General features: G+C 49.1%; 1 protein-coding gene across 1 annotated transcript in view; it reads left to right on the top strand.

Annotated features, from left to right (window-relative positions):
* The window catches only part of LOC138760290 (membrane progestin receptor beta-like), a 97,631-nt gene extending 83,599 nt beyond the window's left edge, over positions 1-14,032 (top strand). The window contains exon 4 of the mRNA XM_069930661.1: positions 12,865-14,032. Within this exon, the coding sequence (XP_069786762.1) occupies positions 12,865-13,947 (1,083 nt within the window). The 3' untranslated portion in view covers positions 13,948-14,032. The remainder of the gene's footprint in view (positions 1-12,864) is intronic.
* The last annotated feature ends 13,604 nt before the right edge of the window (positions 14,033-27,636 follow it).

The raw sequence follows: 27,636 nt of genomic DNA, 5'->3' as shown, positions 1-27,636 counted from the left end.
GCAGGCCATACGTCCCTTCTAGTCTGTGCAGGCCATACGTCCCTTCTAGTCTGTGCAGGCCATACGTCCCTTCTAGTCTGTGAAGGCCATACGTCCCTTCTAGTCTGTGAAGGCCATACGTCCCTTCTAGTCTGTGCAGGCCATACGTCCCTTCTAGTCTGTGCAGGCCATACGTCCCTTCTAGTCTGTGAAGGCCATACGTCCCTTCTAGTCTGTGCAGGCCATACGTCCCTTCTAGTCTGTGAAGGCCATACGTCCCTTCTAGTCTGTGCAGGCCATACGTCCCTTCTAGTCTGTGAAGGCCATAGGTCCCCTCTAGTCTGTGCAGGCCATACGTCCCTTCTAGTCTGTGCAGGCCATACAGCCCTTCTAGTCAGTGCAGGCCATACGTTCCTTCTAGTCTGTGCAGGCCATACAGCCCTTCTAGTCTGAGCAGGCCATACGTCCCTTCTAGTCTGTGCAGGCCATACAGCCCTTCTAGTCTGTGCAGGCCATACGTCCCTTCTAGTCTGTGTAGGCCATACAGCCCATCTAGTCAGTGCAGGCCATACGTCCCTTCTAGTCTGTGAAGGCCATACGTCCCTTCTAGTCTGTGAAGGCCATACGTCCCTTCTCGTCTGTGCAGGCCATACGTCCCTTCTAGTCTGTGCAGGCCATACGTCCCTTCTAGTCTGTGCAGGCCATACGTCCCTTCTAGTCTGTGCAGGCCATACGTCCCTTCTAGTCTGTGCAGGCCATACGTCCCTTCTAGTCTGTGAAGGCCATACGTCCCTTCTAGTCTGTGCAGGCCATACGTCCCTTCTAGTCTGTGCAGGCCATACGTCCTTCTAGTCTGTGCAGGCCATACGTCCATTCTAGTCTGTGAAGGCCATACGTCCCTTCTAGTCTGTGCAGGCCATACGTCCCTTCTAGTCTGTGAAGGCCATACGTCCCTTCTCGTCTGTGCAGGCCATACGTCCCTTCTAGTCTGTGCAGGCCATACGTCCCTTCTAGTCAGTGCAGGCCATACAGCCCTTCTAGTCAGTGCAGGCCATACGTCCCTTCTAGTCTGTGCAGGCCATACAGCCCTTCTAGTCTGTGCAGGCCATACGTCCCTTCTAGACGGTGCCGGCCATACATCCCTTCTAGTCTGTGCAGGCCATACAGCCCTTCTAGTCTGAGCAGGCCACACGTCCCTTCTAGTCTGTGCAGGCCATACAGCCCTTCTAGTCTGTGCAGGCCATACGTCCCTTCTAGTCTGTGAAGGCCATACGTCCCTTCTAGTCTGTGAAGGCCATACGTCCCTTCTAGTCTGTGCAGGCCATACGTCCCTTCTAGTCTGTGCAGGCCATACGTCCCTTCTAGTCTGTGCAGGCCATACAGCCCTTCTAGTCTGTGCAGGCCATACAGCCCTTCTAGTCTGTGCAGGCAATACAGCCCTTCTAGTCAGTGCAGGCCATACGTCCCTTCTAGTCAGTGCAGGCCATACGTCCCTTCTAGTCTGTGAAGGCCATACGTCCCTTCTAGTCTGTGAAGGCCATACGTCCCTTCTAGTCTGTGCAGGCCATACATCCCTTCTAGTCTGTGCAGGCCATACGTCCCTTCTAGTCTGTGCAGGCCATACGTCCCTTCTAGTCTGTGCAGGCCATACGTCCCTTCTAGTCTGTGAAGGCCATACGTCCCTTCTAGTCTGTGCAGGCCATACGTCCCTTCTAGTCTGTGCAGGCCATACAGCCCTTCTAGTCAGTGCAGGCCATACGTCCCTTCTAGTCTGTGCAGGCCATACAGCCCTTCTAGTCTGTGCAGGCCATACGTCCCTTCTGGACTGTGCCGGCCATACATCCCTTCTAGTCTGTGCAGGCCATACAGCCCTTCTAGTCTGAGCAGGCCATACGTCCCTTCTAGTCTGTGCAGGCCATACAGCCCTTCTAGTCAGTGCAGGCCATATGTCCCTTCTAGTCTGTGCAGGCCATACAGCCCATCTAGTCAGTGCAGGCCATACGTCCCTTCTAGTCTGTGAAGGCCATACGTCCCTTCTAGTCTGTGAAGGCCATACGTCCCTTCTAGTCTGTGCAGGCCATACGTCCCTTCTAGTCTGTGCAGGCCATACGTCCCTTCTAGTCTGTGCAGGCCATACGTCCCTTCTAGTCTGTGCAGGCCATACGTCCCTTCTAGTCTGTGCAGGCCATACGTCCCTTCTAGTCTGTGAAGGCCATACGTCCCTTCTAGTCTGTGCAGGCCATACGTCCCTTCTAGGCTGTGCAGGCCATACGTCCCTTCTAGTCTGTGAAGGCCATACGTCCCTTCTAGTCTGTGCAGGCCATACGTCCCTTCTAGTCTGTGCAGGCCATACGTCCCTTCTAGTCTGTGCAGGCCATACAGCCCTTCTAGTCAGTGCAGGCCATACGTCCCTTCTAGTCTGTGCAGGCCATACAGCCCTTCTAGTCTGTGCAGGCCATACGTCCCTTCTAGACTGTGCCGGCCATACATCCCTTCTAGTCTGTGCAGGCCATACAGCCCTTCTAGTCTGTGCAGGCCATACGTCCCTTCTAGTCTGTGCAGGCCATACAGCCCTTCTAGTCTGTGCAGGCCATACGTCCCTTCTAGTCAGTGCAGGCCATACATCCCTTCTAGTCTGTGCAGGCCATACAGCCCTTCTAGTCAGTGCAGGCCATACGTCCCTTCTAGTCTGTGCAGGCCATACGTCCCTTCTAGTCAGTGCAGGCCATACGTCCCTTCTAGTCTGTGAAGGCCATACGTCCCTTCTAGTCTGTGAAGGCCATACGTCCCTTCTAGTCTGTGCAGGCCATACATCCCTTCTAGTCTGTGCAGGCCATACGTCCCTTCTAGTCTGTGCAGGCCATACGTCCCTTCTAGTCTGTGCAGGCCATACGTCCCTTCTAGTCTGTGCAGGCCATACGTCCCATCTAGTCTGTGCAGGCCATACAGCCCTTCTAGTCTGTGCAGGCCATACGTCCCTTCTAGTCTGTGCAGGCCATACGTCCCTTCTAGTCTGTGCAGGCCATACGTCCCTTCTAGTCTGTGCAGGCCATACAGCCCTTCTAGTCAGTGCAGGCCATACGTCCCTTCTAGTCTGTGCAGGCCATACAGCCCTTCTAGTCTGTGCAGGCCATACAGCCCTTCTAGTCAGTGCAGACCATACGTCCCTTCTAGTCTGTGAAGGCCATACGTCCCTTCTAGTCTGTGAAGGCCATACGTCCCTTCTAGTCTGTGCAGGCCATACATCCCTTCTAGTCTGTGCAGGCCATACGTCCCTTCTAGTCTGTGCAGGCCATACAGCCCTTCTAGTCTGTGCAGGCCATACAGCCCTTCTAGTCTGTGCAGGCCATACAGCCCTTCTAGTCTGTGAAGGCCATACGTCCCTTCTAGTCTGTGCAGGCCATACGTCCCTTCTAGTCTGTGCAGGCCATACGTCCCTTCTAGTCTGTGCAGGCCATACGTCCCTTCTAGTCTGTGCAGGCCATACGTCCCTTCTAGTCTGTGCAGGCCATACGTCCCTTCTAGTCTGTGCAGGCCATACGTCCCTTCTAGTCTGTGCAGGCCATACGTCCCTTCTAGTCTGTGCAGGCCATACGTCCCTTCTAGTCTGTGCAGGCCATACGTCCCTTCTAGTCTGTGCAGGCCATACGTCCCTTCTAGTCTGTGCAGGCCATACGTCCCTTCTAGTCTGTGCAGGCCATACGTCCCTTCTAGTCTGTGCAGGCCATACGTCCCTTCTAGTCTGTGCAGGCCATACGTCCCTTCTAGTCTGTGCAGGCCATACAGCCCTTCTAGTCTGTGCAGGCCATACAGCCCTTCTAGTCAGTGCAGGCCATACGTCCCTTCTAGTCTGTGAAGGCCATACGTCCCTTCTAGTCTGTGAAGGCCATACGTCCCTTCTAGTCTGTGCAGGCCATACGTCCCTTCTAGTCTGTGCAGGCCATACGTCCCTTCTAGTCTGTGCAGGCCATACGTCCCTTCTAGTCTGTGCAGGCCATACGTCCCTTCTAGTCTGTGCAGGCCATACGTCCCTTCTAGTCTGTGAAGGCCATACGTCCCTTCTAGTCTGTGCAGGCCATACGTCCCTTCTAGTCTGTGAAGGCCATACGTCCCTTCTAGTCTGTGCAGGCCATACGTCCCTTCTAGTCTGTGCAGGCCATACGTCCCTTCTAGTCTGTGCAGGCCATACGTCCCTTCTAGTCTGTGCAGGCCATACAGCCCTTCTAGTCAGTGCAGGCCATACGTCCCTTCTAGTCTGTGCAGGCCATACAGCCCTTCTAGTCAGTGCAGGCCATATGTCCCTTCTAGTCTGTGCAGGCCATACAGCCCTTCTAGTCAGTGCAGGCCATACATCCCTTCTAGTCTGTGCAGGCCATACAGCCCCTCAAGTCAGTGCAGGCCATACGTCCCTTCTAGTCTGTGAAGGCCATACGTCCCTTCTAGTCTGTGAAGGCCATACGTCCCTTCTAGTCTGTGCAGGCCATACATCCCTTCTAGTCTGTGCAGGCCATACGTCCCTTCTAGTCTGTGCAGGCCATACGTCCCTTCTAGTCTGTGCAGGCCATACGTCCCTTCTAGTCTGTGCAGGCCATACGTCCCTTCTAGTCTGTGCAGGCCATACGTCCCTTCTAGTCTGTGCAGTTCTTACATCCCTTCTAGTCTGTGAAGGCAATACAGCCCTTCTAGTCTGTGCAGGCCATACGTCCCTTCTAGTCTGTGCAGGCCATACAGCCCTTCTAGTCAGTGCAGGCCATACGTCCCTTCTAGTCTGTGCAGGCCATACAGCCCTTCTAGTCAGTGCAGGCCATACGTCCCTTCTAGTCTGTGCAGGCCATACGGCCCATCTAGTCAGTGCAGGCCATACGTCCCTTCTAGTCTGTGAAGGCCATACGTCCCTTCTAGTCTGTGAAGGCCATACGTCCCTTCTAGTCTGTGCAGGCCATACGTCCCTTCTAGTCTGTGCAGGCCATACGTCCCTTCAAGTCTGTGCAGGCCATACGTCCCTTCTAGTCTGTGAAGGCCATACGTCCCTTCTAGTCTGTGCAGGCCATACGTCCCTTCTAGTCTGTGCAGGCCATACGTCCCTTCTAGTCTGTGCAGGCCATACGTCCCTTCTAGTCTGTGAAGGCCATACGTCCCTTCTAGTCTGTGCAGGCCATACGTCCCTTCTAGTCTGTGCAGGCCATACGTCCCTTCTAGTCTGTGAAGGCCATACGTCCCTTCTAGTCTGTGCAGGCCATACGTCCCTTCTAGTCTGTGAAGGCTATACGTCCCTTCTAGTCTGTGCAGGCCATACGTCCCTTCTAGTCTGTGAAGGCCATACGTCCCTTCTAGTCTGTGCAGGCCATACGTCCCTTCTAGTCTGTGCAGGCCATACAGCCCTTCTAGTCAGTGCAGGCCATACGTTCCTTCTAGTCTGTGCAGGCCATACAGCCCTTCTAGTGTGAGCAGGCCATACGTCCCTTCTAGTCTGTGCAGGCCATACAGCCCTTCTAGTCAGTGCAGGCCATACGTCCCTTCTAGTCTGTGCAGGCCATACAGCCCATCTAGTCAGTGCAGGCCATACGTCCCTTCTAGTCTGTGAAGGCCATACGTCCCTTCTAGTCTGTGAAGGCCATACGTCCCTTCTAGTCTGTGAAGGCCATACGTCCCTTCTAGTCTGTGCAGGCCATACGTCCCTTCTAGTCTGTGCAGGCCATACGTCCTTCTAGTCTGTGCAGGCCATACGTCCCTTCTAGTCTGTGAAGGCCATACGTCCCTTCTAGTCTGTGCAGGCCATACGTCCCTTCTAGTCTGTGAAGGCCATACGTCCCTTCTAGTCTGTGCAGGCCATACGTCCCTTCTAGTCTGTGCAGGCCATACGTCCCTTCTAGTCTGTGCAGGCCATACAGCCCTTCTTGTCAGTGCAGGCCATACGTCCCTTCTAGTCTGTGCAGGCCATACAGCCCTTCTAGTCTGTGCAGGCCATACGTCCCTTCTAGACTGTGCCGGCCATACATCCCTTCTAGTCTGTGCAGGCCATACAGCCCTTCTAGTCTGAGCAGGCCACACGTCCCTTCTAGTCTGTGCAGGCCATACAGCCCTTCTAGTCTGTGCAGGCCATACGTCCCTTCTAGTCTGTGCAGGCCATACGTCCCTTCTGGTCTGTGCAGGCCATACGTCCCTTCTAGTCTGTGCAGGCCATACGTCCCTTCTAGTCTGTGCAGGCTATACGTCCCTTCTAGTCTGTGCAGGCCATACGTCCCTTCTAGTCTGTGAAGGCCATACGTCCCTTCTAGTCTGTGAAGGCCATACGTCCCTTCTAGTCTGTGCAGGCCATACGTCCCTTCTAGTCTGTGCAGGCCATACAGCCCTTCTAGTCTGTGCAGGCCATACAGCCCTTCTAGTCTGTGCAGGCCATACGTCCCTTCTAGTCTGTGCAGGCCATACGTCCCTTCTAGTCTGTGCAGGCCATACGTCCCTTCTAGTCTGTGCAGTCCATACGTCCCTTCTAGTCTGTGAAGGCAATACGTCCCTTCTAGTCTGTGCAGGCCATACGTCCCTTCTAGTCTGTGCAGGCCATACAGCCCTTCTAGTCAGTGCAGGCCATACATCCCTTCTAGTCTGTGCAGGCCATACAGCCCTTCGAGTCTGTGCAGGCCATACGTCCCTTCTAGTCTGTGAAGGCCATACGTCCCTTCTAGTCTGTGCAGGCCATACGTCCCTTCTAGTCTGTGAAGGCCATACGTCCCTTCTGGTCTGTGCAGGCCATACGTCCCTTCTAGTCTGTGCAGGCCATACATCCCTTCTAGTCAGTGCAGGCCATACGTTCCTTCTAGTCTGTGCAGGCCATACAGCCCTTCTAGTCTGTGCAGGCCATACAGCCCTTCTAGTCTGTGCAGGCCATACGTCCCTTCTAGTCTGTGCAGGCCATACAGCCCATCTGGTCAGTGCAGGCCATACAGCCCATCTAGTCAGTGCAGGACATACGTCCCTTCTAGTCTGTGAAGGCCATACGTCCCTTCTCGTCTGTGCAGGCCATACGTCCCTTTTAGTCTGTGCAGGCCATACGTCCCTTCTAGTCTGTGCAGGCCATACGTCCCTTCTAGTCTGTGCAGGCCATACGTCCCTTCTAGTCTGTGCAGGCCATACGTCCCTTCTAGTCTGTGCAGGCCATACGTCCCTTCTAGTCTGTGCAGGCCATACGTCCCTTCTAGTCTGTGCAGGCCATACGTCCCTTCTAGTCTGTGCAGGCCATACGTCCTTCTAGTCTGTGCAGGCCATACGTCCCTTCTAGTCTGTGAAGGCCATACGTCCCTTCTAGTCTGTGCAGGCCATACGTCCCTTCTAGTCTGTGCAGGCCATACGTCCCTTCTAGTCTGTGCAGGCCATACGTCCCTTCTAGTCTGTGCAGGCCATAAGTCCCTTCTAGTCTGTGCAGGCCATACAGCCCTTCTAGTCAGTGCAGGCCATATGTCCCTTCTAGTCTGTGCAGGCCATACAGCCCTTCTAGTCTGTGCAGGCCATACGTCCCTTCTAGACTGTGCCGGCCATACATCCCTTCTAGTCTGAGCAGGCCACACGTCCCTTCTAGTCTGAGCAGGCCACACGTCCCTTCTAGTCTGTGCAGGCCATATGTCCCTTCTAGTCTGTGCAGGCCATACATCCCTTCTGGTCTGTGCAGGCCATACGTCCCTTCTAGTCTGTGCAGGCCATACGTCCCTTCTAGTCTGTGCAGGCCATACGTCCCTTCTAGTCTGTGCAGGCCATACGTCCCTTCTAGTCTGTGAAGGCCATACGTCCCTTCTAGTCTGTGAAGGCCATACGTCCCTTCTAGTCTGTGCAGGCCATACGTCCCTTCTAGTCTGTGCAGGCCATACAGCCCTTCTAGTCTGTGCAGGCCATACAGCCCTTCTAGTCTGTGCAGGCCATACAGCCCTTCTAGTCTGTGCAGGCCATACAGCCCTTCTAGTCAGTGCAGGCCATACGTCCCTTCTAGTCTGTGCAGGCCATACGTCCCTTCTAGTCTGTGAAGGCCATACGTCCCTTCTAGTCTGTGCAGGCCATACATCCCTTCTAGTCTGTGCAGGCCATACGTCCCTTCTAGTCTGTGCAGGCCATACGTCCCTTCTAGTCTGTGCAGGCCATACGTCCCTTCTAGTCTGTGAAGGCCATACGTCCCTTCTAGTCTGTGCAGGCCATACGTCCCTTCTAGTCTGTGCAGGCCATACAGCCCTTCTAGTCTGTGCAGGCCATACGTCCCTTCTAGTCTGTGCAGGCCATACAGCCCTTCTAGTCTGTGCAGGCCATACGTCCCTTCTAGACTGTGCCGGCCATACATCCCTTCTAGTCTGTGCAGGCCATACAGCCCTTCTAGTCTGTGCAGGCCATACGTCCCTTCTAGTCTGTGCAGGCCATACAGCCCTTCTAGTCAGTGCAGGCCATACGTCCCTTCTAGTCTGTGCAGGCCATACAGCCCATCTAGTCAGTGCAGGCCATACGTCCCTTCTAGTCTGTGAAGGCCATACGTCCCTTCTAGTCTGTGAAGTCCATACGTCCCTTCTAGTCTGTGCAGGCCATACGTCCCTTCTAGTCTGTGCAGGCCATACGTCCCTTCTAGTCTGTGCAGGCCATACGTCCCTTCTAGTCTGTGCAGGCCATACGTCCCTTCTAGTCTGTGCAGGCCATACGTCCCTTCTAGTCTGTGAAGGCCATACGTCCCTTCTAGTCTGTGCAGGCCATACGTCCCTTCTAGTCTGTGCAGGCCATACGTCCCTTCTAGTCTGTGCAGGCCATACGTCCCTTCTAGTCTGTGAAGGCCATACGTCCCTTCTAGTCTGTGCAGGCCATACGTCCCTTCTAGTCTGTGAAGGCCATACGTCCCTTCTAGTCTTTGCAGGCCATACGTCCCTTCTAGTCTGTGCAGGCCATACAGCCCTTCTAGTCAGTGCAGGCCATACAGCCCTTCTAGTCTGTGCAGGCCATACGTCCCTTCTAGTCTGTGCAGGCCATACGTCCCTTCTAGTCTGTGAAGGCCATACGTCCCTTCTAGTCTGTGCAGGCCATACGTCCCTTCTAGTCTGTGCAGGCCATACAGCCCTTCTAGTCAGTGCAGGCCATACGTCCCTTCTAGTCTGTGCAGGCCATACGGCCCTTCTAGTCAGTGCAGGCCATACGTCCCTTCTAGTCTGTGCAGGCCATATGGCCCATCTAGTCAGTGCAGGCCATACGTCCCTTCTAGTCTGTGAAGGCCATACGTCCCTTCTAGTCTGTGCAGGCCATACGTCCCTTCTAGTCTGTGCAGGCCATACGTCCCTTCAAGTCTGTGCAGGCCATACGTCCCTTCTAGTCTGTGAAGGCCATACGTCCCTTCTAGTCTGTGCAGGCCATACAGCCCTTCTAGTCTGAGCAGGACATACGTCCCTTCTAGTCTGTGCAGGCCATACAGCCCTTCTAGTCTGTGCAGGCCATACGTCCCTTCTTGACTGTGCAGGCCATACGTCCCTTCTAGTCTGTGCAGGCCATACAGCCCTTCTAGTCTGAGCAGGCCATACGTCCCTTCTAGACTGTGCAGGCCATACGTCCCTTCTAGTCTGTGCAGGCCATACAGCCCTTCTAGTCTGAGCAGGCCATACGTCCCTTCTAGTCTGTGCAGGCCATACAGCCCTTCTAGTCTGTGCAGGCCATACGTCCCTTCTAGACTGTGCAGGCCATACGTCCCTTCTAGTCTGTGCAGGCCATACAGCCCTTCTAGTCTGAGCAGGCCATACGTCCATTCTAGTCTGTGCAGGCCATACAGCCCTTCTAGTCTGTGCAGGCCATACGTCCCTTCTAGACTGTGCAGGCCAAACGTCCCTTCTAGTCTGTGCAGGCCATACAGCCCTTCTAGTCTGAGCAGGCCATACGTCCATTCTAGTCTGTACAGGCCATACAGCCCTTCTAGTCTGCGCAGGTCATACGTCCCTTCTAGGCTGTGCAGGCCATACGTCCCTTCTAGTCTGTGCAGGCCATACGTCCCTTCTAGTCTGTGCAGGCCATACGTCCCTTCTAGTCTGTGCAGACCATACAGCCCTTCTAGTCTTTGCAGGCCATACGGCCCTTCTAGTCTGTGCAGGCCATACAGCCCCTCTAGTTTGTGCAGGCCATACGTCCCTTCTAGTCTGTGCAGGCCATACAGCCCTTCTAGTCTGTGCAGGCCATACGTCCCTTCTAGTCTGTGCAGGCCATACGTCCCTTCTAGTCTGTGCAGGCCATACGTCCCTTCTAGTCTGTGCAGGCCATACGTCCCTTCTAGTCTGTGCAGGCCACACGTCCGTTCTAGTCTGTGCAGGCCATACGTCCCTTCTAGTCTGTGCAGGCCATGCAGCCCTTCTAGTCTGTGCAGGCCATACGTCCCTTCTAGTCTGTGCAGGCCATACAGCCCTTCTAGTCTGTGCAGGCCATGCAGCCCTTCTAATCTGTGCAGGCCATACGTCCCTTCTAGTCTGTGCAGACAATACAGCCCTTCTAGTCTGTGCAGGCCATACGTCCCTTCTAGACTGTGCAGGCCACACGTCCCTTCTAGTCTGTGCAGGCCATACAGCCCTTCTAGTCTGTGCAGACCATACGGCCCTTCTAGTCTGTGCAGGCCATACAGCCCTTCTAGTCTGTGCAGGCCATGCAGCCCTTCTAATCTGTGCAGGCCATACGTCCCTTCTAGTCTGTGCAGACCATACAGCCCTTCTAGTCTGTGCAGGCCACACGTCCCTTCTAGACTGTGCAGGCCACACGTCCCTTCTAGTCTGTGCAGGCCATACGTTCCTTCTAGTCTGTGCAGGCCATACAGCCCTTCTAGTCTGTGCAGGCCATACGTCCCTTCTAGTCTGTGCAGGCCATACGTCCCTTCTAGTCTGTGCAGGCCATACGTCCCTTCTGGTCTGTGCAGGCCATGCAGCCCTTCTAGTCTGTGCAGGCCATACGTCCCTTCTAGTCTGTGCAGGCCATACGTCCCTTCTAGTCTGTGCAGGCCATACGTCCCTTCTTGTCTGTGCAGGCCATACGTCACTTCTAGTCTGTGCAGGCCATACGTCCCTTCTAGTCTGTGCAGGCCATAGGTCCCTTCTAGTCTGTGCAGGCCATAGGTCCCTTCTAGACTGTGCAGGCCATACGTCCCTTCTAGTCTGTGCAGGCCATACAGCCCTTCTAGTCTGTGCAGGCCATACGTCCCTTCTAGTCTGTGCAGGCCATACGTCCCTTCTAGTCTGTGCAGGCCATACGTCCCTTCTAGTCTGTGCAGGCCATACAGACCTTCTAGTCTGTGCAGGCCATACGTCCCTTCTAGTCTGTGCAGGCCATACGTTCCTTCTAGTCTGTGCAGGCCATACAGCCCTTCTAGTCTGTGCAGGCCATACGTCCCTTCTAGTCTGTGCATGCCATACGTCCCTTCTGGTCTGTGCAGGCCATGCAGCCCTTCTAGTCTGTGCAGGCCATACGTCCCTTCTAGTCTGTGCAGGCCATACGTCCCTTCTGGTCTGTGCAGGCCATACGTCCCTTCTTGTCTGTGCAGGCCATACGTCCCTTCTTGTCTGTGCAGGCCATACGTCCCTTCTAGTCTGTGCAGGCCATACGTCCCTTCTAGACTGTGCAGGCCATACGTCCCTTCTAGTCTTTGCAGGCCATACGTCCCTTCTAGTCTGTGCAGGCCATACGTCCCTTCTAGTCTGTGCAGGCCATACGTCCCTTCTAGTCTGTGCAGGCCATATGTCCCTTCTAGTCTGTGCAGGCCATACGTCCCTTCTAGTCTGTGCAGGCCATACGTCCCTTCTAGACTGTGCAGGCCATACGTCCCTTCTAGTCTTTGCAGGCCATACGTCCCTTCTAGTCTGTGCAGGCCATACGTCCCTTCTAGTCTGTGCAGGCCATACGTCCCTTCTAGTCTGTGCAGGCCATACGTCCCTTCTAGTCTGTGCAGGCCATACGTCCCTTCTAGTCTGTGCTGCCATACATCCCTTCTAGTCTGTGCCAAACCATTTTTCTGCCCAGTCCCACTGACCTGCACCCAGTCCATAGCCCTTCACATCCCTCCCATCCATGTACCTGTCCAAATTTTTCTTAAAAGTTAAAATTGAGCCCACATTCTCAACTTCAGGTGGGAGCTCGTTCCCCACCCCCACCACTCTCTGTGTGAAGTAGTTCCCCCTAAAATTTCTCCCCTTTCACCCTCAACCCATGTCCTCTGGTTTGTATCTCACCTACACTAAGAGAAAAAAGTCTCCTTGCATTTTCTTTATCTACACCTCTCATTATTTTGCATACCTCCATCAAATCTCCCCTTGTAAATCTTCTTTGCACTCTCAATTTAATTGATTATCTTTCCTGTAGTCAAGTGATAAAAACTGCACACAACACAACATCCCAACTCCTGGACTCAAGACTTGGATTTATGAAGCCCAAGATGCCAAAAGCTCCCTTCACAAACCTGTCCACCTGTGACGCCACTTTCAGGGAATTGTGTATCTGTATTCCCAGATCTCTCTGTTCTACCGCACTCCTCAGTGCCCGACCATTCACCGTGTATGACCTTTCTTGATTTGTCCTTCCAAAATGCAACACCTCCTACTTAAATTCCATCTGTGCCATTTTGCATCCCATTTTTCCAGCTGGTCTAGATTCCTCTGCAAGCCTTGATGTTGGATATTAAGACATACCGTTAGCATGGTGGTCAGCTCAATGCAACTACAGTGCCAGCGACCCAGGTTTGAATCCAGGGGTGAGTACCTTCTACTCATGCCTGCAAGGGTTTCCTGTAGGTGCTCCAATTTCCTCAAGCGCTCCAAATATGTGCAGGGCTGGTAGGTTAAGTGCGTTTGGGCCTGCACAAGCTTGTGGGTCACCGTTAACCCTTGTTTCCCCTCTCCTCCCTCCCAGATGGTTCGCGAAATGAAACTTAAGAATTCCCTTGGTGGCCCAGCTGGCAGCGTCCTGGAGAAGATAGGCACCATCACCATGAACCCTCAGCAGATCCTGGAGGATGTACTTCCCAAGGTGCGGGGCACAGTGAGGGTGTCTGACATTCCCACCCTCTTCCGTGAGCCCTACATCCACAGTGGCTACCGTCCGGTGGAGCAGGACTGGAATTACTACCTGCTCAGCCTCTTCCAGCCGCACAACGAAGCACTCAATGTCTGGACCCATCTGCTGGCCGCCCTGGTCCTCCTGATCCGCTTCTTTGTCTTCCTGGAGACGGCCTCTCCTTTCCCCACCCTCTACAGCCTGCCCCTCTGCTTCTTCGTGTTGGCCTGCATCATCTACCTGTCCTGCAGTGTGATGGCCCACCTCTTCCAGTCTAAGTCTGAGCTAGTACACTACTCCTTCTACTTCTTTGACTACGTGGGGGTGGGTACCTACCAGTATGGTAGTGCCCTGGCCCATTACTACTACTGTGCCGACCTGGAGTGGTTCTGGGTGGTCCAGGCCTTCTTCCTGCCCACGGCTGCTCTCCTTGGCTGGCTGTCCTGCCTGGGCTGCTGCTTCTCCAAGATCCACTTTCAGCGGCCGTACCCCATCAGCCGCAAGGTCTGCCAGGTGGTGCCAGCCTTCCTAGCCTACCTGCTGGACATCAGCCCCATTGTACACCGCATCAGCCGCTGCTGGGCCACTGGCTGTACCGACGAATCCATCTGGTACCACAGCCTGCAGATCGCTCTCTTCCTGGTGGCTGCTACCTTCTTCTCCTACCCGGTGCCAGAGAAGTTCTTCCCAGGGAGCTGTGACATCGTGGGGCATGGCCATCAGATCTTCCACCTTTTCCTGGCCCTCTGCACTCTGGCTCAGCTGGAAGCCGTATTACTGGACTACCGGAACCGGCAGGAGAACTTCACCATCCGGGGCGACGAGGACTCGGTCTATACCGCCTGCAGCCTTTTCTTGCTGTTGCTTCTCTGCAGCAGCTCCTTGGCACTATACCTGCGCGGCATCGTCAAACACAGGCTGAGGAAGAGAGGGGACTGAGGACAGGGGTCCCAGATGCAGCCCTTATTTTATCTCTCTGTGCTCGAACAAATGAATGTATGTGAATAGATGCAGATGTCCAGGGCTCAGCTGCCTCCTGATTTTAGCTCATGTTTGTTAGTAAACCAGAGGAGTGCAGGAGCCTGGCACCCTCATTGACTGAGGGCCCCAGCTGTGCCGGTGATTGGGGCTGGCGTGGGGGAACCACATAGCTCAGGAGAGCAACTGAGAGAGGTCTGAGGCTCTGACCTGGCACTGAGGGCAGTGGAATTTTCTCAGAGCCCTGCCTGATGAGCTGTTCTGTCAGGCAGGAGGTCCCAAGTTCCTGCTGGAAATAACCACGAGAGCTGTGCTGCCCATGTTTACGAATGTGTGGCAGGACTTTAACTCAGTGTCTATACGATGCCCTGGAGTATGTGATGGGATGGGGTAGTGGGAGCTTCACTGGATCTAACCCATGCTGTCTTTGCTCTGACACTGCATTGCGGGACTCTGCCGAGGTAGATTCATTCTGTGTCTAATTCTTGCAATGCATTGTGGGACAGGGTAGAGGGAGATTCATTCATTCTAACCCTGGGAGTGTGTGATGGGTACAGAGTATGGGGAGATTCATTCTGTCTAACGCTGGGAGTGTGTGATGGGACAGTATGGGGAGATTTATTCTGTCTAACGCTGGGAGTGTGTGATCGGACAGTGTATGGGGAGAGTCATTCTGTCTAACCCTGGGAGTGTGTGATGGGTACAGAGTATGGGGAGATTCATTCTGTCTAACGCTGGGAGTGTGTGATGGGACAGTATGGGGAGATTTATTCTGTCTAACGCTGGGAGTGTGTGATCGGACAGTGTATGGGGAGAATCATTCTGTCTAACCCTGGGAGTGTGTGATGGGTACAGAGTATGGGGAGATTCATTCTGTCTAACGCTGGGAGTGTGTGATGGGACAGTGTATGGGGAGATTCATTCTGTCTAACCCTGGGAGTGTGTGATCGGACAGGGTACGGGGAGATTCATTCTGTCTAACACTGGGAGTGTGTGATGGGACAGTGTACGGGGAGATTCATTCTGTCTAACACTGGGAGTGTGTGATGGGACAGTGTACGGGGAGATTCATTCTGTCTAACCCTGGGAGTGTGTGATCGGACAGGGTATGGGGAGATTCATTCTGTCTAACACTGGGAGTGTGTGATGGGACAGTGTACGGGGAGATTCATTCTGTCTAATGCTGGGAGTGTGTGATGGGTACAGTGTATGGGGAGATTCATTCATTCTAACCCTGGGAGTGTGTGATGGGACAGTGTACGGGGAGATTCATTCTGTCTAATGCTGGGAGTGTGTGATGGGTACAGTGTATGGGGAGATTCATTCATTCTAACCCTGGGAGTGTGTGATGGGACAGTGTACGGGGAGATTCATTCTGTCTAACCCTGGGAGTGTGTGATGGGACAGTGTATGGGGAGATCCATTCTGTCTAACCTTGGGAGTGTGTGATGGGGACAGTGTACAGGGCATTGAGGAAAGCAGAGGAACAGAGGGAATAACTGTTCAGTGTTCCTTTAAGGTGGAGTCCCATGTAGATAAGGTGGTGAAGAAGGCTTTTGGTATGCTGGCCTTTATAGAATATAGGAGCTGGGAGGTGATGTTGAGACTATTTAAGGCATTGGTGAGGCCAAGTTTGGAGTATTGAGTGCTGTTCTATCCTCCAAGTTATAGGAAGGATATAAATAAGGTAGGGAGGGTGCAAAGAAGCTTTATAAAAATGTTGCCTGGATTGCAGTATCTTTAATACGAAGAAAGATGGGGTAGACTGGGACTTTATTAATTGGAGTGTAGAAGGTTAAGAGGGGATTTGATAGAGGTATTTAAAATTATGAAGGGAATAGATAGAGTAGATGTGAATAGGCTCTTTCCTCTGAGGGTAGGGGAGATTGGAACGAGGCGTCATGTTAATGGTTAGGGGGAACAACTTTAGAAGTAATACAAGGGGAAGTTTCTTCACTCAGAGAGTGGAGGCTGAGTGGAATGACTTTCTGGTTGCAGCAGGGTCAATTCTGTCATTTAGGAGGAGGTTAGATGAGTACATGGATGAGAAGGGTTGGAGGGTTATGGGCAGGGAGTGGGTAAGTGGAACAAGTTGGAGTTTCACTTAGATCGGTGCAGACTAGAAGGGCTGATGTGGCCTGTTTCCGTACTATAAATTGTTATATGTTTATATATGTTAGTGTTGAACATGTAGGCGACAAATTTTTGATCAGTCAGCAATGTGAATTTCCTTCCAGTTAAAAAGTGTGTCTGATAGCAAATGGTCTCTACAATAGCTTGTGCTTCCTTTTCGATAGAGGATTGCCTGACCTCCGGCCCGTGTAATGTCCGAGAGAAAAAGGCTTCAGGTCTACCAGCTTGATTTAGAGTGGCTGCTAAGGCCCAATCTGACACATCAGATTCCACTTGGAATGGTAAATCCTCATCATTAGCTGACATGGTCGCCTTGGCTATATCCTGTTTGATGTTTTCAAAAGCACGGAGGGCTTCTTCAGACAGGGAAAAACTAGTCATTTTAAAGGCTAGAAAAACTGGACTTGTATCCGATGGAGTTTAGAAGGATGAGGGGGGACATGATTGAGGTCTACAAAATTATCAAGGGGATAGACAAGGTGAAGTCTGATTACTTGTTCCCAATGATGGGGGAGACGAGGACCAGAGGGCATAGTTTAAGAATACAGGGTAGGCCCTTTAGGACGGAGATGAGAAAACATTTTTTTACCCAGAGAAGTGTGAATCTGTGGAATGCTCTGCCACAGAGGGTGGTAGAGGCAGATTCGCTGATGATGTTCAAAAGAGAGTTAGATAAGGCTCTAGTGGGCAAAGGAGTTAAGGGTTATGGGGATAAGGCTGGAAAGGGGTACTGATGGTAATGATCAGCCATGATCTGTAAAATGGCGGTGCTGGCATGACGGGCCGAAGGGCCTACTCCAGCTCCTATTGTCTATTGTCTATTGTCTGTGCTTTATCTGCATAGTTAGGCACCCAGTGTGCGTAATAGGAGAAAAACCCCAGGCAGCGCTTGAGGGACTTTTGTTTTGCCAGTGGGGGAAGATCCATGAATGGTCTCATCCTCTCTGGGTCAGGGTTGATCTCCCCTTTACCCACTACATAGCCTAGTATGGCCAGGTGTTTAGTGCTGTATACACACTTGTCATTGGGAAGGGTCACATGCAGATGTTTGACCACCTGGAGGAATTTTTGTAAGTTCCGATCGTGATCATTTAAGTCTTTGCCACATAGAGTGACATTGTCCAGATAAGGGTAGGTGGCTTGCAAGTTATGAGTGTCTAGTTTATCCATCTCCCTTTGGAAAATGGATACACTGTTGGTAACTCCAAAAGGGACTCTTTTAAACTGGAGTTTGCCATCTGCCTCAAAAGTGGTAAACTGCATTTCATCTTTGTGAATAGGCACCTGATGATCAGCTGATTTCAGATCAGTTGTGCAGTATATTTTGTATTGTGCATCTGGTTTACCCCGTCTGAGATTTGAGGCAGGGGATTAGCATCTAGTTGCGTGTACCTGTTTATAGTTTGGCTGCAGACCACGACCATTCGATGTTTCGCGCCATTTTTGACCACTACCACTTGTGCGTGCCAAGGACTTGTACTGGGTTCAATGATTTCTTCCTTCAATAAATGCCTAACCTTGTCCTTAATAAAAATTCTGTCCTCTTTACTGTAGCGCCTACTCTTTGTAACTATCAGCTTACAATCTGGGGTTAGATTGGTAAAAAGACACGGAGGTTTAATCTTCAGAGTCAATGACCCGCAAAATGTTTCTTGGGGTACTGTGATCGATGGTAATAAGCTGTTAAATGTCTTCTTATAGACCTATTTCATTATTAAATGCAGATTATAAAATTGCAGCAAAAACTTTGGCAAATAGGATGAATAAACTGTTACCTAAATTAAAAAATATGGACCAGACAGGTTTTGTTAAAAAGAGGCAATCAGCAGAAACTGTAGCTAGATTACTTAGTATAATTCAGTTGGTGCAAAAAAGAGGTGAGTCGAGTGTTGCAGTGGCCTTAGATGTAGAAAAGGTGTTTGATAGATTAGAATGGGATTTCTTGTTTAAGATGTTGGAGAAATTTGGATTTGGGTTCAACTTTTAAAAATGAGATGAGAGAATTATCTAATAATCCTAAAGCTAAAAATTGTAACTAATGGACCAATGTCTTTGCCCTTTTAAACTGATGAGATCTAGTAGATATAGAACCACTTGCCCAAACAATTTGGTCTGATTTACAAATTAAGGGATTTTGGGTAGGTGAAGAAAAACATAAATTAGTTTATTTGCAGATGATGTTCTAATATATTTGACTGACCCTGAAATATTTATAAAGATTATATGCTCAATTGGAAGAATGTGGAAAAGTTTGGGGTTTCTGTACTGTAATTGTTAGATGGCTATATGGTTATAAAATAAATTGGGATGAAAGTGAAATTATGATGTTAACGTAAAGTGATTATACTCAATGTCAAAGGGACGCTCAGTTTAAATGGCCAAAATAGGGTATTAAATATTTAGGTATATGTTTATCATTATTTAAAAAAAGATTGAGGAAGATTCAAAAGAATGGACAAACTTACCCTCAACTTCAGTTGGCATGGTTAACTGTATAAAGATTAATGTATTTCCAAGAATACAATATATTTTCCAAACATTACCTATTTTAATACCTCAAAAATGTTTCCAAGAGCAAAACAAACATGTAAGAAAATTTCTTTGGCAAGGCAAAATGTCGAGTTTCTCTTGAAAAGTTAACATGGAAATATGAATTCAGAGGTCTACAGCTTCCTAATTTTAGAAATTATTACCAAGTAGCGCAAGTGAGATTTCTGGCTTTTTCTGAAATTAAAAATATTGGTATAGGTTAATATAGAACTGAATAAAATAGGAGAAAGGAAAGCAGAAGAATTTATAAGTGGAACCGAAATTGATGGTTACTGAGAAGGAGACCCCATTATTGAAACATTTGCTTAATATTTGGAATAAAATAAATGATGATATTGGTGTAGGGAGGGTTCTATAACACCTATAATCCCATTGATTCAAAATTCCCTTATAGCTGCTTCAAGGGATAATCAGTTTTAAAATATTTGGAGTCAAAAGGGAATTGTAAATGTTGAAGATTGTAATAAAAGAGGTCAGTAATTGAGGAACAAATATGCTGTACCACATAATACTCTTTTTTGTTATTTTCAGTTAACAGCATATTTAAGGGATAAGCTTGGACCAACTACAGTAAAACTCTAATTATCCAAAATTGGATCCTCCAAAATCCTCAGTTATCCAATAATTTTGGATAAATGAAGATACTTGAAATAAATCAGAAATCCTCATTCATCCAAAAAGTTTTTCAGAGCCAAACTGATTGGTGACCTCAGGCCCCTGGTTGTGGCATCAGTGGACCTTGGGCCCCTAGTGGTGGAAGCAGCAGACCTCGGGCCCCTGGTGGTGGCAGAAGCAGACCTCGGGCCCCCAGATGTGGCAGCAGCATACCTTGGGCCCCCTGGTGGAGGCAGGTGGACCTCGGGCCCCTGGTGGTGGCAGAAGCAGTCCTCAGGTCCCCGGTGGTGGCTGCAGTGGACCTCGGGCCCCCGGTGGTGGCCGCAATGGGCTCAGGCCCCAGTGGTGGCAGCAGTGGACCTCAGGCCCCCGGTGGCGGTAGGAACACACCTTAGGATTCTAACGGACGTGGGAACCTCGGGCTCTCAGCACGGCCAGCATTTTTTTGGTGAGAATCACACATTATTTTAATGGTTAAAAAGCCTTCCCTTGTTGTTTTTGTTTAACCACTGTTACAGGTGATTTGCTGTTGCTACTGGGCTGTTTTTTAAACATTACCAGTTCTCCAACGAAAATGTTTATTCGTCATGGCCGGGTCCTGACTATTTTGGATAATCGGAGTTGGACTGTATGCTTTTATCCAGTTGTACAGAAGTAGAACTTCTTATTAGGGGAGGAATTGTTAAAAAATATACCTCTAGGATATGTTCATTTTGACAAGCAGGAACTCCCAAACAAGGTCTTTGTAGATCGAGAGAGAAATGGGAAACAGATTGGAATATTACAATTGATCAACAAATATGGGAAGATTTATACAAGGATTATATGGACTAATACTATAAATGTAAGATATAGACTAGTCCAATTTAATTGTTTTACATCAGCTATTTCTCACCCCCCAGAAATTGAATAGATTGAAATCAGATTTATCCAACCAATGTGTTAGGAGTGGTTCAGATGTAGGATCTCTTATACATTCAACTTGGTCTTGTCCCATTGTAAGGCCTTTTTGGACAGATTTATAGAATGTTTTGGAACAAGTTACAGGAATTGTATTTCCGCAAAGTCCTGGTCTATTTTTATCAGGAAATATTGAGGATACAAGACCTAAATTAAGATGATCAGTTTATCAATTGAAATTTATTAAATTAGCATTAACCGTAGCGAGGAAATGTACTGCAGTCACTTGGAAGTCCGATACATCTTTGGGTGCACTAAGGTGGCGGGCAGAGATTCAGAGTCGATTTCTTTTTTTTTAACCCTATTATAATTATTTGTTAATAAAATACAAAATGATCAGTTAGTACACTTCCCCTCCCCTACTACAAAAGAATCCCAACCTACCCCTATCTCTACATAATAACGGAGCCTTTTACATACACTTTTTAATAAAGTGACTCTTTATTAGATAAAAAATAGAGTCGACAGATACTCAAACCCATGTATTTTAAATATGGTTCCCACATTTTAGTAAAAAAGAGTGATTACTAGATAAACTGTTATTTTTTTCTAAATAGATACATGATTTCAATTCATTATGCCATCTTTGAATACTTATCTCTACATCATTCTTCCATGTTAACACTATACATTTTCTTGCCACAGCTAGAACCAAGCGAATAAATGCAATTTGAAATTTATCCAATTTTAATCCCTCTTTTAAATCCTTCATGAGTCCCCAATAGAAACAATAAAGGATCAACTAATAGCTGAATATTGTACAAACGTTCTAAAAATTCTCTAATTTTCACCTAAAAACTTTGCACCTTTTCACAACACTAAACTGAATGTAAAAATGTCCCTTTTTGTATTTCGCACTGAAAACATAAATCTGAGTCTCTAAAACCATATCTTTTTAACTTTTCCGGTGTCAAATATAACTGATGTAAAAAATTATAATTAACTATATCTCACATTAATCAACCTGGTTACAGCAACTTCGCACATCTTTACCTAAACTCCCTCTGGTATAAAAAGTTGTAATTCCTTCTCCCATTTATCTTTTATTTTAAAAACATTAGGTTTATTCATCTTTTCTTGCAATAAAGTATACATTTCCAATATAAAAGCTTTTTTCAAGGATTCTTTAATTAACATTTCAAACCTAGTCAAAGAAGGAAGTTTAAGTTCCTGTCCAAGATTTTCTTTTAAAAAAGCTCACATTTGATAATAAGCAAATATTGAATTCAATGATATCCCAAATTTTTCTTGCAATTGAGCAAAAGAAAGAAAGGCGCCCTTCTCGAAACAATCTCCCACCATTCGAATACCTTTCAAATCCCAATCCTTTAAATATCGACTATCCGTTGAAAATGGATCAATCCTATTGTGGTGAATCTGTGTCATACTGTCAGTCTCTCGCTGTGCTTAGTCTGCTTTACTGACATTGGACGTGGATTATCTCTCCCCGTGGGTATAACTGTGTATCCACCCATTGTCTTTCATTATTGTACCACTAGTTTCTGCTAATAAAAGCCATGATTCCTGGTTAACTACACAGCCTTCATCTTCTTCATTAACTGGCACTTCACCTATTTCTATAAATAGGGGTCTGAACAGTAATTTTACCCTTAGTTCCAATCATATAATCTCTCTTATGCCAAATTTCCAATAAACGTTTAAGTACAGTTACATTATAAGTCTTTAAAAAATTCATTCTCCATCAGCCAGCTCCCCACCATGACCACCAGCCCCCCCACATCTCCATTGGGCACACTGAACTCAAAACAGTCAACCAGTTTACCTACCTCGGCTGCACCATTTCATCTGATGCAAGGATCGACAAAGAGATAGACAACAGACTCGCCAAGGCAAATAGCGCCTTTGGAAGACTACACAAAAGAGTCTGGAAAAACAACCACCTGAAGAAACACACAAAGATCAGCGTGTTCAGAGCCATTGTCATACCCACGCTCCTCTTTGGCTCTAAATCGTGGGTCCTCTACTGGCATCACCTACGGCTCCTAGAACGCTTCCATCAGCGCTGTCTCTGCTCTATCCTCAACATTCATTGGAATGACTTCATCACCAACATCGAAGTACTTGAGCTGGCAGAGTCCACAAGCATCGAATCCATGCTGCTGAAGACCCAACTGCGCTGGGTGGGTCACGTCTCCAGAATGGAGGACCATCACCTTCCCAAGATCGTGTTCTATGGCAAGCTCTCCACTGGCCACCGAGACAGAGGTGCACCAAAGAAGAAGTACAAGGACTGCTTAAAGAAATCTCTTGGTGCCTGCCCCATTGACCACCGCCAGTGGGCTGATCTCGCCTCCAACCATGCATCTTGGCGCCTCACAGTTTGGTGGGCAGCAACCTCCTTTGAAGAAGACCACAGAGCCCACCTCACTGACAAAAGACAAAGGAGGAAAAACCCAACACCCAACCCCAACCCACCAATTTTCCCTTGAAACCGCTGCAACCGTACCTGCCTGACCCGCATCGGCCTTGTCAGTCACCAACGAACCTGCAGCAGACGTGGACATACCCCTCCATAAACCTTCGTCCGCGAAGCCAAGCCAAAGAAGAAAGAAGAAGAAAGAAAGAATTGGCATTGTTCTCTGAAAGCTGTGACCATTCAACTTTAGCCCATATTGGAGTTTGTTCAGTATCTGACATTTGGTTAATAAATTTCAATTGTGCTGCTTCATAGTAATTCTGAAAATTTGGTAACTGAAAGCCTCCTAAAGCATATTTCCAAGTCAATTTTTGCAAAGAAACTCTAGATAATTCACTCTTTTGTAAAAATAGACGAACTGCAGGATTCAGTTCTTTAAAAAAAACAAGGAATGGATTGAAAAAGATACTGTATACGAGGAAACATATTCATTTTGATACAATTCACCCTTCCCATTAAAGGTAAGTATTTCCACTTCTTCAAATCTGCCTTAATTTTTTCAATAAAGGTATATAATTCAATTGATACAGCTGTTGATTCTCCACATTTACTATTCACTCCTAAATATTTTATCTTGTCAGACCAATGGAATTGAGTAATCTGTTTACGATCTGAATAATCTACATTTGGGACTGGTAATATTAACTTTATACTCAGACATTTTTCCATTCTGTTCCAAACATTTCTGCAAATGTACTAAAGATTCTTTAGGATTTGTTAAATATATTAACACAACATTGGTAAATAAATTAATTTTATATTCCAAATTTCCTACTCTTATATCTTTAATATTAATATTCTGTCTAATAAATTGAGCCAGTGGTTCAATAACCAAAGCAAATAAAGCTGGAGATAATGGGCAGCCTTATCTAGTTGACTTTGATAAATTAAATGATGATGAAATTAATCCATTTGCCACTACTCTAGCTGAAGAATTATTATATAAAGCTTTTACCCAACCAATGAAAAGTGGACCAAACTTAAAATGTCCCAGTACCTTAAACAGAAAGTACCACTCAGCTCGATCAAAAGCCTTTACAGCATCCAGGGCCACTATTAAAGGTTGGTTATATTGATTTTTAGATGCATTAATTAATGTAACCAATGTAACAATATTATCAGCTGAATAAACAATTTTTAATAAAACCTGCTTGGTCTTTATATGAATCAACCTTTTGTAGATATTTCACAATCCTATTTCCCAACACTTCAGCCACAATTTTGTAAACTACATTTAACGAAGAAATTGGTCTATATGACACTACCTTGAAAGGATCTCTAAATTTTTTTGGAATAGCTGTAATTCAAAGCTCCAGAAAAAAGATTCCAGAAGAGAAGATGTTTCAGAAGCCTGTGTTAATACCTGTCGAAATACCGAAAGTAATAAATCATGGAATTCAACGTGAATCCATCTTCTCCAGGTGATTTTCCATTAGCCATAGTTTGTAATACCTCTTTAATTTCCAAATCATTGAATGGGGAATTGAATTCCTGAACTTCTAAATCATTTAAAAATGGAAGATCTAACCCAGCCAAAAATGATTCTACTCAGTCAATATCCTGTTCAATCTCTGACTTATATAAATCCTGCTAAAAGAATGAAATTCATCATTAATTTCCTGTGTTGGGCACTACCAGTTTCCTCAGTAATTGCAATGACAGAGACTGAGGGGAACAATAGGCTTTATTGCACAAAAGACTTGAGCTGGCCCGGATCCAAACTAGGGAAGTGCAGGGAAGGGAAAGGTGGCCCAACCTTTATGATCTGGGTCCCAGGGGAGGAGTCCAGGTAAGAGTCTCATCAGGGGGTGGGCCAGCCTGAGCCAATTAGCATATACAATCCATACCATTACATTCACCCCCTCTTTAATTAGGACCCCCCCTCCCCCCCTTTTACACAATGAGAGGGGAGAGAGAGGGGAAAGAGAAGAAAAAATTCCTAGAGGTTTAGTCGCACTGGCGACTTCCTCCTTCTGTGGGACCACCAGAGGGCAGGCGTGTCTGAGCTTTGCTGTTTGGGAGGGGAAGCAGTCCAAGGGGAGGAAGGAGTCTGGGTCAGGGCAATGCTTGGGGGCTCCCGGGAGGAAGGGGGGTGTTTGATGCTTCCCGGAAGACCGACTCCTGGAGAGGGGAGCCGGGTGGCTCAGCCTCCAGTATTGGGGTGGTCTGCTCCGCGGGATGGACTGTGGCAGGCAGTGCGGCATCAGGATCCCTAGCTATGCCTGCCTGTGGCCAGGAAGTGCTGTCGCATTTCTTCACTCATGAACGAGGACCCCCCGATCGCTGTGGATGTACTTAGGGAACCCGAACAGGATGAAGATACTGCGCAGGGCCTTGATTACCGTCGACGAGGTCATATCCGGGCAGGGAATTGCAAAGGGGAACCTGGAGAACTCATCCACCACCGTCAGGAAGTAGGCATTCCTATTTGTAGTGGGTAGGGGGCCTGTGAAATCGACATTGAGCCGTTCAAAAGGTTGTGTGGTCTTAATAAGATGTGCCTTCTCGGGCTGGTAGAATTGCGGCTTACATTCAGTGCAGATCTGGAAGCGTCTGGTCATGGACCGGACTTCCCCAACAGAGTACGGGAGGGGATATAACGGGAGGGGATATGAAGTGGTATAACCTTGTGAATCCGGGGTGAAACAAACTGTTATGGAGGACCTGGAGGTGGTCAAGATGCACGCTGGTGCAAGTCCCCCGGGAGAGGGTGTCTGGGGATTCGTTGAGTTTACCTGGTCGATACAAGATGTCATAATTATAGGAGGAGAGCTCGATCCTCCACCTAAAAATCTTGTCATTCTTGATTTTACTCCACTGTTCAGTATTAAACATGAAGGCTACGGCCCTCTGGTCTGTCAGGCGGGTAAACCATTTACCTCCAGGTAATATCGCCAGTGCTGTACCGCCTCAGTGATCGCCTGGATCTCTTTCTTGACCGAGGAGTGGTGTACCTCAGCACCGTGCAGGGTGCGGGAGAAAAATGCTGCTGGCCTGCCTGCCTGGTTACGAGCGGCGGCCAGTGCGAATTCAGAGGCTTCGCTCTTCACCTGAAACGGGAGGGACTCGTCCATGGCATCGTGGCCTTTGTGATATCTCCTCGGATCTGAAAGAATGCAGCTTGGGCTTCTGCCGATAATGGGAAGATTGTGGACTTAATCAGGAGGTGGGCCTTATCGGTGTTATTGGGCACCCAATGTGGATAATAGGAAAACAGCCTCAGGCACCTTTTCAGTGCCTTTAGGGTGTTTGGGACGGGGAGCTCCATTGGTGGTCGCATGCAGTCGGGTCCGGGGCAATGACACCATGTGCCACGACGCATCCGAGAAGGGCCAGATGGTCTGTGTTCAACACACACTTGTCCTTATTGTACGTCAAGTTGAGGGACTTGGCTGTACGCAAGAAATAAGTGAGGTTCACGTCGTGGTCCTGCTGGTCGTGGCTGCAGATGGTGACATTGTCGAGATATGGGAATGTCACCATCAGCTTGTGCTCCTCCACCATCTGATCCATGACCTTCTGAAAACCAGAGACACCATTAGTAGCACCAAAAGGCAACCGCAGGAAGTGGAAAAGTTTGCCATCGGCAAAGCCCGTGTGGAGCTGATCATTCGGGCGAAGGGGGAGTTGATGGTAGGCCGACTTGAGGTCAATGGTCGTGAAGATTGTATTGTGCAATCTTATTGACCAAGTCAGCTATCCGGGGTAGAGGGTACGTATTCATCTGGGTGAAGCATTTGATGGTTTGACTATAATCAATCACCATCCGGGGCCCCCCGCATCTTACCATGAAGACCTGTGTCCTCCGGGGGCTGATGCTAGGGGCTATGATCCCCTCCGCCAAGAGTCACTGAACCTCAGCCTGGATGAACTCCATATCTTCTGTGCTATAGCGCCTACTCTTAGTGGCGATCGGTTTACAGTCTAGAGTGAGGTTTGCAAATAGTGATGGAGGGGCCACCTGCAGGGTGGTGAGGCTGCAGGATGATGCCGATGGCTTGGTGCTGGGTTTGGGGGGGGGGGGGTGGTTACATAAGCTGCAGGTTAATGGTGAGTAGGGGTTGGGGTCACCCGAATGCCATTGTCACACTCCTGAACTGACTCTGGAAGTCGAGGCCCAGGAAGATTGGCGCGCAGAGCTGAGGTATGACCAATAATAATAAGTCTTTATAACCCTCCCCTCCACCATCAGAGATGCCACACAATACCCTCGGATACAAGTCCACTGGTCTTTCACTGCCATCGACACAGACCCTGTCATTGGCCAAATGGGGATCGAGAGTCAACGGGCCACCTCGGGGTGGATAAAACTTTCAGTACTGCCACTATCGAAGAGGCAGTTTGATTTGTGTCCATTCACCTCGTTCTGAATCAGGGAGTTCGTGTTTGGGTGAGGAATGGCTTGATCTAAGGTGATCGATGCCAAGATGGGTGTGTCGTCTTCATCGTTGGTAGGGAGGCCCGAAGCCCAAGATGGAGGCCTCCATGTTGACCATGCCGCCAAAGCTGGTGAAGAAGGCAGAAGTGACATCAGCGAGGGCAGAAGTGATGTCGCTGGTGAGGATTTCTGCTGCGCAGAGTATGGTGGCGGGAGTGGGTAAAATGGCTGCACCGGAAGATCCTCGGCCATACATGCCACACTTCTCTGGGATGGGGCTGTGGAGCTGCAGACACGTTGGTAGTGGCCCTTTTTCCCGTAGCCCGAGCAGGTAGCTTCTTTCGTGGGGCAGAGATGTCGCGGATGTCTTGCCTGCCTGCAGAGGTTGCACCTCGACGATCCCGGTGCTACTGCAGCCACAGTCGGGTCGGCCGTCTCGACACTGATTCCCAGGATGGCAGTCCTTGTGGTGGTGCGTACATGGTAGGCCCGCTTCTCCCCACGATTGACTCCACGTGATGCTGGGCCGAGTCTAAGGTTCTAGCCAGTTGCATCAACCGTTTCAGTGGTAGTTGAT

The sequence above is a fragment of the Narcine bancroftii genome, chromosome 4 (genome assembly GCF_036971445.1).
Source record: "Narcine bancroftii isolate sNarBan1 chromosome 4, sNarBan1.hap1, whole genome shotgun sequence".
Lineage (NCBI taxonomy): Eukaryota > Metazoa > Chordata > Chondrichthyes > Torpediniformes > Narcinidae > Narcine > Narcine bancroftii.
The sequence above is the reverse complement of the archived record's forward strand: the minus strand, read 5'-3'. Positions and strand labels throughout refer to the sequence as shown.